This window comes from Myotis brandtii, unplaced genomic scaffold (genome assembly GCF_000412655.1).
Source record: "Myotis brandtii unplaced genomic scaffold, ASM41265v1 scaffold179, whole genome shotgun sequence".
Taxonomy (NCBI): Eukaryota; Metazoa; Chordata; class Mammalia; order Chiroptera; family Vespertilionidae; genus Myotis; species Myotis brandtii.
In genome coordinates this window covers 3,989,709-4,008,591 of record NW_005356635.1, presented here as the reverse complement: position 1 = coordinate 4,008,591, position 18,883 = coordinate 3,989,709, and the positions used below count along the sequence as shown (strand labels likewise).

Sequence of the window (18,883 nt, the reverse complement as noted above, 5' to 3'; positions counted from 1 at the left end):
GGGGGCCCAGGCCGGGGGGGGGGCCCCCCCCCCCCCCAGTGCACAAATTTTTGTGCACTAGGCCTCTAGTAGAAAGAATAAAAAACACTTTGGATAAAATAAACCAGATATGTATACAAGTATATGTCTAACACATTAACACATTTATATATCCCAGCAGTTCAAGGAACAAAACTAGCTGCCAGCTGTATTTGCTCTTTAATATGTTTGTTCTGAAACCCAACTTTAAGAGCATGAAAGAGATAACTTAATAAACATCCTCAGGGTTTCAGGCCATTAGTGCAGGCAATTTTCACTGTGGCCAGGATTCACAGGAGTCTCCTTGGGGACAGACACTGAGTCCAAAAGGAAGGATGGGAAACCACATTAGTCACTTTCGAAAAAAATGGAAGCAGCATAGGTTTTATTTCCATGTAGATGTAGAGCTAACCCGAGCAGTTCCTGTCCTTTGCCTACATTACATTTGTGGGCAAGCATCACGATGGCATCGTACTGTCTGGTACATTTTGCCTTCTTCCCAGCAGGAAAGCTCTTATTTCTTATGCCTCAGCCTCTTCACTGGCTTTACTAGTAAGGTTCTGTCAAACATCTGCTTTATGTTTTTTAATTTTTATTGGATGATCTTCTTCCATTATTTCTTTCTTTTTTAAAATTTAAAGAAAATCTTTATTGTTGGAAGTATTACATATGTCCCCTTCCCTCCCCCCATTGACCCCTTCTAGCCTTCCTCCTTCCCCCGACCCCCGGCCTTCATAACACTATTGTCAGTGACCATGGGTTTTGCATATATGCATACAAGTTCTTTGGTTGATCTCTTCCTGCCTACCCATCCACCCCCGCCTTCCCTCTGAGATTCCACGGTCTGTTCCATGCTTCTGTGTCTCTGGATCTCTTTTTTGTTCAACAATTCGACAGTCTGTTCGATGCTTCTATGTCTCTGGATCTATTTTTGTTCATCAGTTTATGTTGTTCATTAGATTCCACATATGAGTAAAATCATGTGATACTTATCTTTCTCTGACTGGCTTATTTTGCTTTGCATAATGCTCTCCAGGACTATCCATGCTGTTGCAAATGGTAAGAGTTCTTTATTATTGCCGTATAGTATGCCATTGTGTAAATGTACCAGTTTTTTATCCACTCATTTGCTGATGGGCATTTAGGCAGTTTCCAAATTTTAGCTATTGTAAATCGTGCTGCTATGAACATAGGGGTGCATATATCCTTTCTGATTGGTGTTTCTGATTTCTTGGGATATATTCCTAGAAGTGGGATCACTGGGTCAAATGGGAATTCCATTTTTAATTTTTTGAGGAAAGTCTATATTGTTTTCCACAGTGGCTGCACCAGTCTGCATTCCCACCAGCAATGCACGAGGGTTCCTTTTTCTCCACATCTTCGCCAACACTTGTCATTTGTTGATTTGTTGATGATAGCCCACAAATAAATGTGAGGTGGTATCTCATTGTTGTTTCGATTTGCATCTCTCAGATGATAAGTGACTGAACATTTTTTCATGTGCCTCTTGGCCTTCTGTATGTCCACTTTGGAGAAGTGTCTATTTAGGTCCTTTGCCCATTTTTTAATTGGATTGTTTGTCTTCCTTTTGTTAAGTTGTATAGGTTCCCTATATATTTTGGAGATTAATCCCTTATTGGATATATCATTGGCAAATATGTTCTCCCATGCAGTGGGCTCTCTTGTTATTTTGTTGATGTTTCTTTTGCTGTGCAGAAGCTTTTTATTTTGATGTGGTCCCCATCTACTTTGTTATTGGAGAATATTTTAAGATCTGAAGCCCAGCCAGCATGGCTCAGTGGTTGAGTGTCGACCTATGAACCAGGAGGTCACAGTTCAATCCCTAGTCGGGGCACATGCTTGGGTTGTCGGCTCAATCCCCAGTGTAGGGGTATAGGAGGCAGCCAATCAATGACTCTCGTTCATCATTGATCTATCTCTCTCTCCCTCTTAATTCCTCTCTGAAATCAATAAAAATATATTTTTAAAAAAGATCTTCAGATAATTTTTGTTAGAGCATGATTTAATAGCCCTACTGGTCTGAGCCAAGTTGTAGAAAGAAATGTGATCCAGTGAAAATGGTAGCACTGGGTGCCTATACATTCTTGACTCTCTGAGTCTCTCCCCCTCCCTCCCTCTTTCCATCAGTGGCATATTTTAATACAGTCCCTTCTCAGAGCTACTTATTAGCTATTTAGCAAACTCCTGTTTAATTTTAATTTAAGATAAGGTCTAAAACTTGTCCCCAGAGCCCAGTGAATGTTAAAAGGGAACAGGAAGCTTTCAACCTTTCTGACACTGATTAAAAGAAGAAACTCTTGTAATGTCAGTTGAAATAACTAGTTTTCCAATTCTACTCACATGGATTTAGTTATCTAAACTTAACGAGATCTTTTCCCACTCTTTCTTTAGAGTGGTGGTTCAACTGGGCAACTTTGTCCCCCAGTGGACATTTGTCAGTGTCTGGAGACATTTGTGGTTGTCACACTGGGGGGAGGAGTAGTGGTGCTACTGGCATCTAGTATTCAGAGGCCAGGGATATTGCTAAATATCCCACAATGCACAGAACAGCCTGCCACAAAAAAGTATTGATCTACTGCCAAAACCGGTTTGGCTCAGTGGATAGAGCGTTGGCCTGCGGACTGAAGGGTCCCAGGTTCGATTCTGGTCAAGGGCATGTACCTGGGTTGCGGGCACATCCCCAGTAGGAGATGTGCAGGAGGCAGCTGATTGATGTTTCTCTCTCATCGATGTTTCTAACTCTATCTCTCTCCCTTCCTCTCTGTAAAAAATCAATAAAATATATTTTTAAAAAAAAGTATTGATCTAAATTGTCAGCAGTGCTCAGGCTGATCAGCACCACACTATAACAGAGGTTTCTAACCTTGGTGGTACATTAGAATCACCTGTAGGCTTTAAAAATTTCTGGTGTCAAGGTTCTCCCCAGACCAAATAGTCATTGGGTAGGACTGACCATACAATTTGTGGAGGCCAGGGCTGTTTCTGACATGCTACAGGACCTCCTCACTTTTACACCAGGTTTCCACAGTGTGGAGCAAGTGCCTACTGATGGCGTGTGGCATGAAGTCAGTGGCACAAAGAGGGAACTTTGAAAACAAAACATGTTTATTTATTTAAATACTAGAGGCCTGGTGCATGAAATTTGTGCGTGGCAGGGGTGTCCCTCAGCCCGGCCTGCACCTTCTCCAATCTGGGATCCCTCTCACAATCTTGGACAACTGGCTCCTAACCGCCCACCTGCCTGCCAGCCTGATCGCCCCCAACCTCTCCCCTGCCAGCCTGATTGATGCCTAACTGCTCCCCTCCTTGCCTGATCATCCCCAACTACCCTCCCCTGCCGGCCTGATTGCTCCCAACTGCCCTCCCCTGCTGGTCCGATCACTCCCAACTGCCCTCCCCTGCCAGCCCATTTGCTCCCAACTTCCCTTCCCTGCTGACCCGATCACCCCCAACTTTCCTCCCCTGCCAGCCTGATTGCCCACAACTGCCCTCCCCTGCTGCAACCTGCCTCCTCCACTGGGACCGGCCTCCTCTGCACTGTGCAGAGCCGCGGGACCCCCAGGCCTCACTGCGCAGAGCAGCCGCCGGGCCCCACCTCCACTGTGCGTGTGGTCATCTTGTGGCAGCCACCTTGTGGCAATCATCTTTGTGGTGACCATCTTGTGGCGACCATATTGTGGTGGCCATCTTGTGACAACGTCGCGCACAAGGGTGCAAGAACCACCTATGCTTTTATTAGTATGGATGTATTAGGAAAGAAAACAGAACGTCAAGTCTGTGGTTTGTATTATTGCTGCAGAAAAGGTTAGATTCAATTTTTTTAGATTTAAATTTTAAAAGTGAGTTGGTTTAAATAAAAGTATTAAGCAAATAATAGCAGAGGTGGTGTGGAGAGACGACAAAGCTTGTGAATTATCTACTCAAATAACTGAAATATGAGACACACTGTTTTAAATCTTTGTAGTTAATAATGAGGATATAGTGAACTAACATTGTAAAAGAGCTTTGTAAAAGTAGACAAAGCATTAAATTGTCATTGTGGGTTTTGTGCCTCCACTCCTTGAAACTTGTCATGCCATTTTCCTCCAAACGGAGTGTCGGCATGCTACTGGGCTCTGATTGATAGAGTGCTTGACCATGGACATTTATATATATAACAAATTCTAAGATGAATTTCCAAATATCTGGGACAAGTGACTAGGAACTTTATAATAATAACAGATTCAGTTTCTGTCCAGGGGGTATTCAAAGTGCAGTCCTTCCTGTTTGTACAGTGGGACCCTTTGCATCCATTAAATATAATGAAGGACAATTACTGCTGATGTATAAAGATATTTGTGTTAAATTAGAAAAGCAGGTTTCAGGAGAGTAGAATGGAACATATTTATATTAGAAAGAAGAAGAGAAGGATCCATTTGTGAAAGGATTGACCCAAGTGATAGGATTGGATTCATCTTTTTTACTTTTAGCTTCTCTGTCTCTCCTCATTTTTCTGTGATGAATTTAGATTTCAAACTTGAGGAACAACATTTGTACACAAAACACACTAATTCTGCTGTAGTCACACATGACTGTCCTGACACCATTGGACGCAGGGTTTGTATGTGTTGAAAGATGCTGATTTCATGCAGCTGGAGCCACCAGTGGGCGGGAAGGTGAATGGCGCTGTGGATACAGAAGGACTTGTCAGGTGCGTGGCCCTACACACATGGAAGGATTGTGAGCTGGGACAGGGAGTATGAGGGGCGGGACAGGCACTGAGCCGCAGGCCTACTTGGTGCTGCTAGTCAGGAGACGTTGGGGATGGTGAGGCCTGGGGATTTCTGTCACTATCATATTGCATTACATCACTAGTTCCAGGCCACTCCAGAGAATTAGTTGCTTTTCACAGAATCCACAATGCTTTCCCTGGGTCTCAGAATAAAAATTTTTGTGGAAATAGCATAAAAGCACCTTTGATTTGTGGTCTGGGTGAGTATATCTGCTTTCTTACTCTCTCCTGTTTGTTTTGTGGAATGTCATCTTGCTGAACTTGCTCATTGTGCTTTTGAATAGCACATTATACTTTCTGGTTGTCACAGGCTGTAAAGCCCCTGAGTGGGAAAGCTTGTGAGGGGAGTTTCATATGTGGGCCCCCTTCACTGTGTTGTGCACCTGAAACTAATATAAAACAACACTGACTGTCAACTGTAATCTATATATATACCTATCCTATCTAATAAAAGACAAAAAGGGTAATTGACCGTACCTTTGCTACGCTTCCCATTGGCTAATCAGGGCGATATGCAAATTAACTGCCAAGAAAGATGGCGGTTAATTTGCATATGTAGGCACAATGATGGGAGGCAAAAGGAGAAGGATGGAAGAATGGTGATCAGAAACCCAGGCGGCAGGCAAGGGCCGGGGAACTGGGGCCGCCCTTGCCCGCCCCCCAGCCAGTGATCGTGATTGGAAAGCCGGGCCGCATGCAAGGCGGCACCCCTGGGACACAGGAGCCACCTTGCCTGTGGCCCCTGATCCTGATCACGATCAGAAAGCCAGGCCGCATGCAAGGCGGCACCCCTGGGACCCAGGAGCCCCACGGTGAGGTCTGTAGGTGCGATCAAACTATGAGGGGGAGGGTGGGGGGCGGAAGGAGCTACAGAAGCAGCTCTGGCTGGAGACTGAAGACTCCCGCTGAAGCGAGGAGCAAAGACTGAAGGCTCCAGCCACAGAGAAGACTGTGTCCAGAGCGAAGATGGAAGGTGGTGGCCAGAGTGAAGGTCTGGGTCCCGGGTGCCAGAGGAAAACTGGTGCCAGTAGCCAGGGGAAGGGAAAGCCTATTGCACGAATCTTTTCGTGCAACAGGCCTCTAGTATATATATATAAAAAGCCAGTGACCAGAAAGCTGGAACAACTGAAACGACTAGAAATGACCCATTGCTATGATGCCCACTGTGGCAGCCAACCGGCCCACTGGGGGCAGGGCTGGCCAGCCAAACTCCCGCATCCCCTCTTCCCCACCACCAGCCCGGCCCCACCCCACCCGTGCACGAATTCATGCACCAGGCGTCTAGTCCTATCTAATAAAAGAGAAACATGGTAATTAACCGTAACTTCGCTACCCTTCCCATTGGCTAATCAGGGCGATATGCAAATTAACTGCCAAGAAAGATGGCGGTTAATTTGCATATGTAGGCACAATGATGGGAGGCAAAAGGAGAAGGATGGAAGAATGGTGATCAGAAACCCAGGCGGCAGGCAAGGGCCGGGGAACTGGGGCCGCCCTTGCCCGCCCCCCAGCCAGTGATCGTGATTGGAAAGCCGGGCCGCATGCAAGGCGGCACCCCTGGGACACAGGAGCCACCTTGCCTGTGGCCCCTGATCCTGATCACGATCAGAAAGCCAGGCCGCATGCAAGGCGGCACCCCTGGGACCCAGGAGCCCCACGGCGAGGTCTGTAGGTGCGATCAAACTATGAGGGGGAGGGTGGGGGGCGGAAGGAGCTACAGAAGCAGCTCTGGCTGGAGACTGAAGACTCCCGCCAGAGCGAGGAGCAAAGAGTGAAGGCTCCAGCCACAGCGAAGACTGTGTCCAGAGCGAAGATGGAAGGTGGTGGCCAGAGTGAAGGTCTGGGTCCCGGGTGCCAGAGGAAAACTGGTGCCAGTAGCCAGGGGAAGGGAAAGCCTATTGCACGAATCTTTTCGTGCAACAGGCCTCTAGTATATATATATAAAAAGCCAGTGACCAGAAAGCTGGAACAACTGAAACGACTAGAAATGACCCATTGCTATGATGCCCACTGTGGCAGCCAACCGGCCCACTGGGGGCAGGGCTGGCCAGCCAAACTCCCGCATCCCCTCTTCCCCACCACCAGCCCGGCCCCACCCCACCCGTGCACGAATTCATGCACCAGGCGTCTAGTCCTATCTAATAAAAGAGAAACATGGTAATTAACCGTAACTTCGCTACCCTTCCCATTGGCTAATCAGGGCGATATGCAAATTAACTGCCAAGAAAGATGGCGGTTAATTTGCATATGTAGGCACAATGATGGGAGGCAAAAGGAGAAGGATGGAAGAATGGTGATCAGAAACCCAGGCGGCAGGCAAGGGCCGGGGAACTGGGGCCGCCCTTGCCCGCCCCCCAGCCAGTGATCGTGATTGGAAAGCCGGGCCGCATGCAAGGCGGCACCCCTGGGACACAGGAGCCACCTTGCCTGTGGCCCCTGATCCTGATCACGATCAGAAAGCCAGGCCGCATGCAAGGCGGCACCCCTGGGACCCAGGAGCCCCACGGCGAGGTCTGTAGGTGCGATCAAACTATGGATCAGCGTGACAGGGGGCAGCGCCCAAACCCCCTGATCACCCTGTGGCTCTGTGTGTGACAGGGTGCGGCGTCCCAACCCCCTGATCAGCCCTGCTCTGTGCGTGATAGGGGGGAGCTCCCCAACCCCCTGATCGCCCTGCGGCTCTGTGTGTGAAAGGGGGCGGGGCCACAACCTCCCCTGCTCTCCTGCTCTGTTCCTGACAGGGGAAGGCGCCCCAACCCCCTGATTGGCCCTGCTTTGTGCCTGATGGGGGGAACCCCCTGAGAACAACCGGAACGACCAGTTGCTATGATGCGTACTGACTACCAGGGGGAAGGCACTCAATGCAGGAGCTGCCCCCTGGTGGTCAGTGCACTCCCACAGCCAACCTCCCTTGGCCAGCAAATCTCCCACAGTCCCTCCCCCTGGCCAGCAGGCCCCGATCAATCACTTGATCAGCGCTGGGCCCTGGGCTGGGATGGGGAACCGGGGGTTGGTGATGGTGGATGCGGCCCCTTTCCCAGGGGTGCCAAGGGCCAACTTCCTCCTCAGGGCCAGCAGCCAATGCCCCACAGTCCCTCCCTCCTTTTCCCTCCCCCCGGCTGGCAGGCCCCAATCGGCCTGGCCCCAATCAGCCTGGCCCCGATTGGCCCTGATCACTGGTCAGGCCTAGGGACCCCACCCATGCAGGAATTTCATGCACCAGGCCTCTAGTTGAAAAATAAAATAAAATAAAAAAACTAAAAAACCAAGGGTTTCCCTTTATCCCCCAGTGATTTTTTTTAAGGCTTTGAGCAATAGGAATTTCATGCACCAGGCCTCTAGTTGAAAAATAAAATAAAATAAAAAAACTAAAAAACCAAGGGTTTCCCTTTATCCCCCAGTGATTTTTTTTTAAGGCTTTGAGCAATAGATAAAATGTATTTGCTCATTTTCATAAATAAAGGATTGTGAAGATACCCACCAGCTATTGACAGTACTGATTTCTGAGAAGGGGATCTGTAGCTGGGTGGGATGCCAGAGGACTTTCCTTTTATCTGTATATTTCAGGTTTGTTTTTTTTAAACCTCACCAGAGGTTATTTTTCCATTGATTTTTAGAGAGAGTGGAAGAGTGAGGGAAAGACAGAGAAATATCAATGTGAGAGAAACACATTGATTGGTAGCCTCCTGCATGAGCCCTGACCAAGGCCTGGGACAGGGAGGAGACTGCAACCAAGATACATGCTCTTGACCAGAATCAAACCCAGGACCCTTTGATCTGCAGGCCAACACTCTATCCACTGAGCCAAACCAGCTAGGACTATTTCAGGTTTGTTTTTAAAAACTTATTTACATATTACTTGTATTACCTATACTTTCTCTATATCTATAATAATATAATGATAATATATTAATTAGACTGGACGCCTTCCAGATGTCATTCCGGACATCCTTCCTGACAAAGCCGGGACCAAAGGGAAGCAGCCTGGGTCCTGGGTGCCTGTGGGCGGCCGGAGGAGGGAAGCCCGGGTCCCAGATGCCAGAGGGAAGCCAGTGCCGGCAGCCGGGGAAAGGAAGGCCTACGCTTACACAAAAGAAGGCCTATTCTTGCATCAGGCCTCTAGTAAAATACATAAAATAAAATATGAAGTAAGTAGAGTTGGATATTTCTGTTTAGACCTGAAAGTCTCCATGTATGTGTGCGTGCATTGTGTGTGTGTGTGTGTGTGTGTGTGTGTGTGGTGGGTGAGGGGTATTCAGGAAAGGGTAAAGGTAAGATCACACTTGAACTACCTTAACATAGAGACTTAAACATGTCAAAACATTGGCACTTGGTCGTGCAGTTGAGAATCAGGACCACTCACCTGGGAAAGCCCATCCTCTGAGGTCTGCTTCCCCCACTGCAAATAGCCGATGTTACTGCGTGCTGGGACTCCATGTAGCATTTCTTGAGACTTCCCATTTTGACAGCCATTAAAGACATGTGGACTTGCTCTTCCAGTTAAAACCATGTTCAAAACTGCCTAGTGACACAGTTTATAAATACTACATTTTAGGTAGCAACAACACAAGGACTTAATTTCTTTTTTATTTTAATCATCATTTTAAAATTACCATTTTTATTGAAAAGAATGAAATCACACACGTAATTCTAGAAAAATGTATGGCATTAACATTTTAGGGTTAAAAAAACTGTTTTTCTTGAGCCATAGTCCATAACTTCCCATGTGCCCCACTCAGAACCTGTTGCTCATCCTCCCTTTACATTCCTTTTAAACTTTGGTTTCCATGGTTAGGATTTAAGGAGCAGGAGACTAATATGTTATTATAGAACTTTTCTTTCAGTTATTAGGGATTCCTGGTGGGTCTTAACAAAATATTTTTGGGAGGTGAAGGAGGGTATTGGGGGATAAATGGTGATGGAAGGAGACTTGACTTGGGGTGGTGAACACACAGTACAGTGTACAGATGATGTGTTATAGAATTGTGCACCTGAAAGCTGTATAATTTTGTTAACCAGTGTCACCCAACAAATTCAATTAAAAGGAAAAAAAGATATTTTCTAATGTTTCTAGACTCTCAGGGATAGAGGCCTCTCAGAGGTAAACTAGAAAGGACTGTAATGGGAACTGGAAGGTCAGATCTGATAACAAACTCAGGGCAGCATCTTAGTCTTTCAAGGATAAATTGACCTCTCTTCATTTAAGAGAATATGCTCAATTTTTAAAAAGCCTGATTCACATTCCACAACAGAAGCCAAAGTCTTCCCCCTACCTGCCTGCATAGGAAGCCTCCAGCATTTGGTTGTAGCAGATGAATGGTGGAGACATCTAGGTCCTTCTGAAGCCTGCAGAATGGGAGATGCCATCAGCATTTGGTCAGAGAGGATGACTGCACCAAGGACCTGCAGCCTCTCCTCCCTCTAGCACAACACAAAGCGGCAGTCACATGGGCTCACCTGGTCACTGTCCCTCCCGTGTGCCCTCCCTGTCTCCTTCTCTCGCAGGAAAGCTTCTAGGACTGGGGCTGCACAGGGAAAGCTGTGGGTGCAGGTGGGAGAAGCCACAGACCCCACGCGTTGGAATCCCTGTGTATGCTCCGATGCTGGGCTCAGTAGAGACATTGCTCTGGGACAAGGGATGCTTAGCTTAGGGTGGTGATAGGTGACCACTCCAGAGAGAACTGGCCCAAGGCAGAATTGAACAGACTGGAAAACACCAGTTTGGGGCTTGAGCTCATTTCTTGGCTATGGAAGGGCAGCCTCTACTGTTTCATCAGAGACCAGGAGTTGGGTTTCTACCCTGGACAATGTTAAAGTCAAGGTGCAACATGGCTCCTATTGTCACCGAGCGGAAGGTGCTGGTACGAGAGCTGTATATGTTCTTGACAGAACCTATTCCCAGGACTAGAGGTCACTCCCTTTTGAGAATACGACCCAGAGACTGGTCAAGCATGGCAAATGCCTTGAGGGCATCAGGTATAATTCAGGGCAGTGCTTTCCAAAGTATGGCATGATTTTGGATGGCACAGAGATGAGCATTTAAAAATGTTTTATAGTGATGTTTTTAATACATATTTGTCTTCAGCACACCAAATACATGATTTAAAGGATATTAATGTTAGGAAAGAAGTTAATATTTAAATGTGTGTTGATTTAAAGCAAGCTTAAGCAAATAATAATATAGACCACAAAAATGTGATGGTGATATACAAAAGACAGGTTTCAGGAATACTGCCTCAGGGCTTGTAATTCTTCCCTTCTGGGGGCTCTCTAGCTCTCGCCAAGCTTACCCCTCTTTCAGTCTACTTCTAAGAAGCCTTCCTTGACTCTCATAACTGCTGGGCACCCTTCCTCCTCTGGAACCCACTGGATTAATTGTCTTCACACCTCATTTGGCCCATCAAGTACCAGCTGGGACTTGCCCAGGCTCTACGTCAGTGGTTCTCAACCTTCCTAATGCCGCGACCCTTTAATACAGTTCCTCATGTTGTGGTGACCCCCAATTTCATTGTTACAAATTGAACATAATTAAAGCATAGTGATTAATCACAAAAACAATATGTAATTATATATGTGTTTTCTGATGGTCTTAGGCGACCCCTGTGAAAGGGTCGTTCGACCCCCAAAGAGGTCGCGACCCACAGGTTGAGAACCGCTGCTCTATGTGGACCTCTCGTCTTTCCCAGACTGGAACCTGCAGGAGGCCAGGGTTCTATCTTCTTTATTTGTATTTTCCACAGTGTGAAGAACAGGCCTTTGCATATTACAGAGGCAAAATAAATACTTGAGAATCTATTTTACTGTGCATATAAGTAATAAAACATTTTATATGAAAATTGTACAAATAAGCTTTGTTGTCTGCCAATATTTATAACCACAGAAAGGATCCTAGCACTGTACCACAAAAGCAGATTCAAAGTTTCCTGATGATAGTCATTTACCCATTACTATGGCCAAACTGATGATAGAAAAGGACGTATCAACAGAAAGAGCATCCACTAGAAAAATATTGCACTCGTTTCCAGTAGGCATGAAAGTATTCTCCAACACCAGAGTACATGGTTTATGTGACCCCAGAGCCAAAGGAAATGCTGGGTAAATATTTGTAGAACATACCTTTCAAATGTTCTGGAGAAGATCAGGCTGTAAAGAAACAGGATGACACCGTGGCTTCCTTCCCCACTGAACTGTTTGGAAAGCAAGGGAAAAGCACGTTTGCCTCCAAGCAATGCAGCTATGAATACCTGTGGGCATGAACTCAAGGATTTACTGCCTGAGAGATTTATTTTCTAGCTGCTTAAAGGGCAGCTGGAGCTCTCTCTGCTCCCCTAGATCTATCTCCACTCTCAAATGCATTCTCCTTCCTGCTTCCAGCCTGCCAATGATACCATCATTCTCTCGATTTTCAACCTCTCTTTCTTTCCTCCACTTCTGTCTTGCGATTTTCTTCAAACCATGGCTAGGATGTAGCATATCTTTCCTCTCCATTTTTCTGGGTCCATCCTAGCCCAAGTCCCAGGGCTGCTCTTGGCTGGCCTCCCTTCCCAGCCTCTCCTTAGTCAGTGCACCCCTCTTGGTTGAACTCAGGGGGAGTGTGGCGGGGGTGGGGGATGAGAGGTTTTATAGAAATACAGACCTGGAGTTATACAGACCTGGATTCAGAACCAGTTCTACTACTCACTAACTCAGGGTTATCTTACGTCTTTGAGCTCAATCTCCTCATCTGCAATTGCATATAAAAATACCTTTCCCCCAGGTTTGTTACAAAAGTGAAATGACGCATGCAAATACCTGCCTTGAGTCTCAGAACGGAATGTGCTAGGTCCCAGTACCTGTTCTTTTCTGAGGCACTTCTCCTCTGTCTCTTCCCTTGGGCAGGTTGCTTTTCTGCTCAGAACCTTCTGAAGGTGCCCTGTGATCTCCAGGATCAAATCCAAATTGCCCAGCCAACATTCAGGGCCTCTCCTTCATTGGTCTTATCTTAGTTTTTGGTCCACACTCTACCTGCTGCAAAGAAGCTCCTTGGCTGGCTTTCGAGATACCAGGGTAAGGCCCCTCCCTTAGAGGCACTGTATCAGGAAGGCTTCAGCTAAAATGCCCGTGCTTTGCCTTTTATGGATTCATTTGTCCCCTTCACTATCTGACTGGCAGGAGAATAAATTCCAGTGCCCCAGGAACCAGGGCCTGACAAACTCCAGTGCCATAGGAGCTAGACAGGAACCCAAATGGGCGCACTGCAGGCTGTGAGGGAGGGCTGGGCCGAGGCAACCTGGAGAAGGCTTGCATGCTAGTTTCCTGTCACTGCCATAGCAAATTACCACAAACGTGGGGGCCTAAAACAACATGAATTTATTATTTGAAGTTCTGGAAGTTAGAAACCCAACTTGGTGTCAGTGCACCCGGTTCAAACGGCTGGCCAGCCTGCATCCCACCTGGAGGCTTTCCTGCCTGTTTCCAGTGTCTGGAAGCCGTCCTTGTTTCTTGGCCAAGGATCCCACATTACACAGCCCTCCCCCCTCTGCTTTGGCACTGCACCTCTTCCTCTTTCTCTCCCACCACCTCATTTTCCTTATGAAACCCATGACTAATTGAACCCACCAGGATAAGCTAAGATAATCTCCCCATCTCAAAATCTTAAACTTCATCAGAGCCCTTCATAACTGGTAGGTAACATCATTCACTCCACCACAACTTGTCTAATGGGAGTCACGCTCAGTTAACTGAGGACATGCTGAGCTATAGGTCTAGAGCAGCAAATTTCCTGATTTTTTTTTCCGGGGGGGGTGGGGGTGCGCGAGCGGGGGAAGAGGGGGGGGGGGGGCGCGGGCGGGGGAAGCTAAAGTCCAGGTTTTTATGTGAGATTTTCTGATTGGCTTTGACTGTTGCTGATTCAAATTTAAAAAAAAAAATCTAACACTGTGTGGTTTAATGCTGCAGATATAGGTGTATTGCTTTCCTAGCGCTGCTATAACAAATTATTAAAAATCTGAATTACTTACAACAATAGGACACTATTCTCTCCTGGTTCTGGAAGCCAGAAGTCTTAACTGAAGGTGTCCGAGCAAGGCCGCACTCTCTCTCCAGGCCCCAGGGAGGATCCCTCCTTGATCTTCCCAGCTTCTGGTGGCTGCTGGCAATCCCTGGTGTCCCTTGGTCTGGGAGATGCATCACCCCAGCCTCTGTCTCCATCATCACAGGGTACTCTCCCTGCATGTCTGGGTCTGCGCCCAAATTTCCTTCTTATAAAAACACCAGTCATTGCATTAGGGCCACCCCAATCCAGCATGACCTTATCTCAACTTGATTGCATCTGCAAAGACCCTGTTTCCAAATCAGAGCACATTCATCGGTCCTGGGAGTTAGGACTTGAACATATCATTTTGGGGGGATGCACTTTAACCTATAACAACAGGTCTGCTGCTCACATGTAGCCCTCAGAGCCCTCACTTGAGATCTGTGCTTTAAACTAGGACACAGTACTGGTACATTTTGATAGTGAATGGGGGATGATCACAACAAGCAGCCTCTGGTCAGGAAGCACCCTTCAGAATATATGCATCAAGTTCCCTCTCGCTCAGGAAATGGGGCCAACCTGTCCTCAGCGCGGCTATGGAAAGGGTCAGCTTGGGTCGGCTTGATGCAGGCAGTTCTGTGCCGAGCCCACCTGTGCTGCGCAGTCGCAGTGGTTCTCAACCTTGGCTGCACATTAGAATCACCTGGGAATCTTTTTAAAATCCTGATTTCTGGGCCTCATCCTCGGAGAGAACCACTGGCTTAGGGCCTTTGTTAGCTTTTCCAACTCACTCCTAGCCTTTGATGGGGAAAGCCTGTGTGGAGCTTCAGCGCTGGCCCTCTGATTCTCAACTCCTGAGAAGACCTTGCAGATGTGGGGGTCCTTCCTAATGAATTAGACTCTTCCAGGTCTGAGTTGAAGAGATGGAAGACAGAGGGGGAAGCATGTGCCTCTTTTAGCTGGAAGGATCATTTATTCCTTACATGGCTCCTCTCTCTGTGTAACCCCATTAAGCATCTCCCGCTTGCAAGATAATCTCTAAGCAGGCTTCCAGTTTAACATTTCATGTCAGCCATTGAAAATCTATCATCAGGTTTTATTAGTTTCATATTGCTGCTATAACAAATTACTATAAATTTAGAAGCTTGAATAATATAAACTTATTATCTAACAGTTCTGGTGGTCAGAGTCTGAAATGGCTACCTCACAGGGCTAAAATCAAGATGCCAGCAGGGCCACTTTCTTTCTGGGGGCTGCAGGGCAGAATCTGTTTCCTTTCCTTTCCAGCCTTAGTGGCCCTGCCCACATTCCTTGGTTCACGGTCCCACCTTCCATCTTCAAAGCTGCAACAGTGATGACACCTCTCATCCCACATCACTCTTCCCCTCTCTTCTGCCTCCCTCACATTCAAGGACCCTGTGAGTACATCGGGCCCACCTGGGTAATCCAGGATACTCTCCCTATTATAGTCAGCTGACTAGAGACCTTAATTCCCCTTTGCCATGTGATGTAACAGTCATAGGTTCCCGGGACCAGGGTACGGACATCTTTGGGAGACCATTCTTTTGCCGAACACAGACCTATGAGATGGTAGGCGAGATGGGCCCAGGGGAACCAGGCTAACCAAGGTCTTATACAGTTAGTGTGGCTGAGAACTCAACCCCCAGGTTTCTGCCTCTACGGCCTTTGAAAGGAGCAGAGCAGTGAGTTCCATGGATCACAGTCCCCTTACACAGCCCAAAGTTGTGTGGCTTCACCGTCACCCTGCTCAGGTTCCTCTGCTTTCACACTGTCATCTCAATTCCTCAGAAAATCAGCTTTCCTTTGTTTCTCCACTGAGGAATCTTTTAAAATAAAACCTTCCATTACTTTCCAGGGGCTGGGTGAGAACCATTGCAGAGGAGAACACTGTGTGGAAGGTGCTGATAGAAGAGGTGCAACAGGGCCACCTTTTTCAGACCAGAAGTAATTTCCTTAGCATCGATGTGAATGGTCACTTTGGCAATTCGGACTAGAACCGTCGTTGTCTACCATTTTTGTCTTTTATTCACTAGGTGAGGCAAGACTGCTTTAACATTTTCTCTCCACAAAAGAAATCTTGGCACATGCCCTCTATCGTATTATTTTCTGGGCTTGATTAGCCAAGGAGTGGCCAGTGTGTGATCTGCCTCTTTCTAGGTTTCGGGGAGGGAGAGGCGGGCTTCCTTTCTCTTGGTCTGCCCTTCCTGAACCCTCAAGACGACCTGGTTTTCTTAACAAGTATCATTAAAAAGACACTTTGTAAAAGAAAGAAGGTTCCTGTAAGATCAGTTCAACATAAAGTAATTATCTCAGTACTTAAACACTTACACATTGTAAATGATCATAGATGAATTTCTCAGTGGCCTCTTTCTCCAAAACTTCAAACAGCTGAAGCTATAAATCAGGAAAAGAAGATTAAAATGAGAAGGAAGATGAAAGTTACACCTATAAGATGTCAATTCACTGTTATTACCTCAAGGGAGATTTTTGCTTCATTGTAAAATCACATTGCTAAAAACTGACATATTCTCTTATACAAGGACATATAAAACATGGTAAAATTGGGTGGCTACTGGCCTCACGTTTACATCCCTCAGTTTTAAATCAATATGATATCTTAAGCAGTAAAACCATAAACAGACCCCTTCCCCCCAATAGGTAGAGTTTAGCTATGTTTAAGACAGTGGGCATGGAAATGCACTTTATGATGATTTCAGGTATGGGATATTCTTGATCATGGTGGAAGGAGAAATCCGTAGCAGGATTCTCTATTTTGGCTGCTTGGATCACCTACAATCCTTGCCCCTCACCTCTTTGAATGGTGCCTTTGGCCACAGCAGACACTCACAGAAGCATCGATGGGGCCCCACCCCCACTTCCATGGTGAACCAGTACCCAGACTGCACTCACCCTCTCAGTGAAATTGTCTCCAGCATAGTCAGGAGTCGAGGTGACTTGAGTGTCCTCAGTGACAAGACAGATGGTGGCCTTCTCATCTTCTCCTGCCACCCACAGGATACCAGCGAGTGCCGCAGCCAGGGCCTGCTTCTGCTCTTGCTTGCTTATTGCACATAGACTGCAAGGCAGGAGGTGGGGTTAGAATGGACCGTCATCTGGCCATGTGCTGGGGCCTCCACTCTTATGAACTCTGAATACAGGGTTGGTTCCTTCATCAACCTACACTGCGAGGATGTCATGAGGGCTTGTCCTATCTGCTGTCACTGGAACTGGTGTCCTCTCAGCAGCATATTGCTCTTGGTAATATGGGGGGCGGGCAGTTACTACTGCCGCCATCGAGTCCCACCACTGTCCTCTCTCCAGAACTCCAGCAGGGACTGAGCTATGTTCTTTAACCCAATAACACAGGCCCTTTCCTAGCACAGCCCCGAACAATTCTCCCAGTTTTATCTCCCAGATTTCCATTTTGCAAACCCTCTGCCCCAGATGGACCAGTCCCTGAACATATTTCCCACATTTGCTCATGCACTTGTCTGCCTTTAATGTGCATGCCACGTATGTCCTGTCTGCCTGACCACAGCCTGTGCATCACTGGAGGTCTACTCCAGGTTGCCCTTATTAACCCAGAGCTGACACTCACCTGGCACTCACTGTGCCCAGTGCTGTTCTGAGCACTTCACACATATCACCTCATTTAGTCCTCACAACAATCTGTGAGGTAGATTCTATTAGTACTCCCATTTTAGAGGTGAGGAAGTTAAGACAGAGAGGTTGAGTAATTTGCCCCTGGTCATTCATCTTTAAAGTGGTAGAGCAGTGATTTGAATGTGGGTAGTCTGGCTCCTGACTCCCTAGTCCTAACCATTACACTCCATTGAGTAATAATCTCAGGCTGTCCAACCTCCCAGGAAATAGGAACCCATCTTTAGTGGTATACTTAACTATGCCTGTTTTCTCAGTATTTTACATTGACAACTGTTGTCCCAATGAAGAAACACATGGGGTTTCATTAATGAACTCAGCAATAACTTACAGAATCCATCTAGTTCTGTGGCAATAGAGAAATGAGTCAGAAGGAGCCTCATACTCCAACATCCTAGTAGGAGGCGCATGAGAACAAAAGAGAGTGCTGTGAGAGTACAGGAGAGAGAACGCGTGGCTGGGAAGGTGCAGGAGGCTTCGTGGAGCTGATCTATCACAGCAGTTACTCATCACCATGTATTTCATATTTGCCACATACCAGGACTGTGTTAAATGCTTTACATTCATGCAGCAAATATTGTGTGTGCTCCATCTAGATTCCCTGGGATCCCTTTTACTTAGTTGGTGGACATGTCACCCAGCTGCTTCCAGTACTGCTGCTACTGGCTCCTACTTTTCAACTTTCTCTGAAGTACTGGAGGCACCTGGCCCAGAGGTGACGAGGAGCTATGCCTCTCCTGCAGGATGGCCACGGTCGATGCCTGATGGGGTGGAGGTACCAAAGCCCTGCTCTCTCAGCTGTGGATGGGCAATAAGCTCCCGGGATCAGGCTGAGGCTAGACTTCACAAGAACCCCATTCTTTTTTTTTTTAATTTTATTTTCTTGTTTAAAGTATTACAAATAGTAATATATATGTCTCCTTTTTTCCCCATTGTGATCTCCCACCAGCGTCCCCTACCCCTCGCCACATGCCCTCACCACCCCCACCCCCAATGTCTTGCATCCATTGGTTATGCATATATGCATGCATACGAGTCCTTTGGTTGATCTCTTACTTCCCCCACCCAACCCTCCCCTGCCTTCCCGCTGTAGTTTGACAGTCTGTTCGATGCTCCCTTGCCTCTGTATCTATTTTTGTTCCTCAGTTTATAATGTTCTTTATATTCCACAAATAAGTTAGATCATGTGATATTTATCTTTCACTGACTGGCTTATTTCACTTAGCATAATGTTTCCACTTCCATCCATGCTGTTGCAAATGGTAAGAATTCCTTCTTTTTTTACAGCAGCATAGCATTCCATTGTGTAGATGTACCAGAGTTTTCTAATCCATTCATCTGCTGATGGGCACTTAGGCTGTTTCCAAATCTTAGCTATT

At 46.8% G+C, this 18,883-nt stretch overlaps 1 protein-coding gene across 1 annotated transcript in view; it reads right to left on the bottom strand.

Moving 5' to 3' along the window:
- The window catches only part of LOC102263085 (protein FAM188B2), a 52,384-nt gene that overhangs the window by 11,873 nt on the left and 21,628 nt on the right, over window positions 1–18,883 (bottom strand). Inside the window, exons 5-9 of the mRNA XM_014537435.1 lie at window positions 16,755–16,920; window positions 16,173–16,238; window positions 11,927–11,997; window positions 10,084–10,156; window positions 9,174–9,332 (exon numbers count right to left, since the gene is read on the bottom strand). Of these exons, the coding sequence (XP_014392921.1) occupies window positions 9,174–9,332; window positions 10,084–10,156; window positions 11,927–11,997; window positions 16,173–16,238; window positions 16,755–16,920 (535 nt within the window). The remainder of the gene's footprint in view (window positions 1–9,173; window positions 9,333–10,083; window positions 10,157–11,926; window positions 11,998–16,172; window positions 16,239–16,754; window positions 16,921–18,883) is intronic.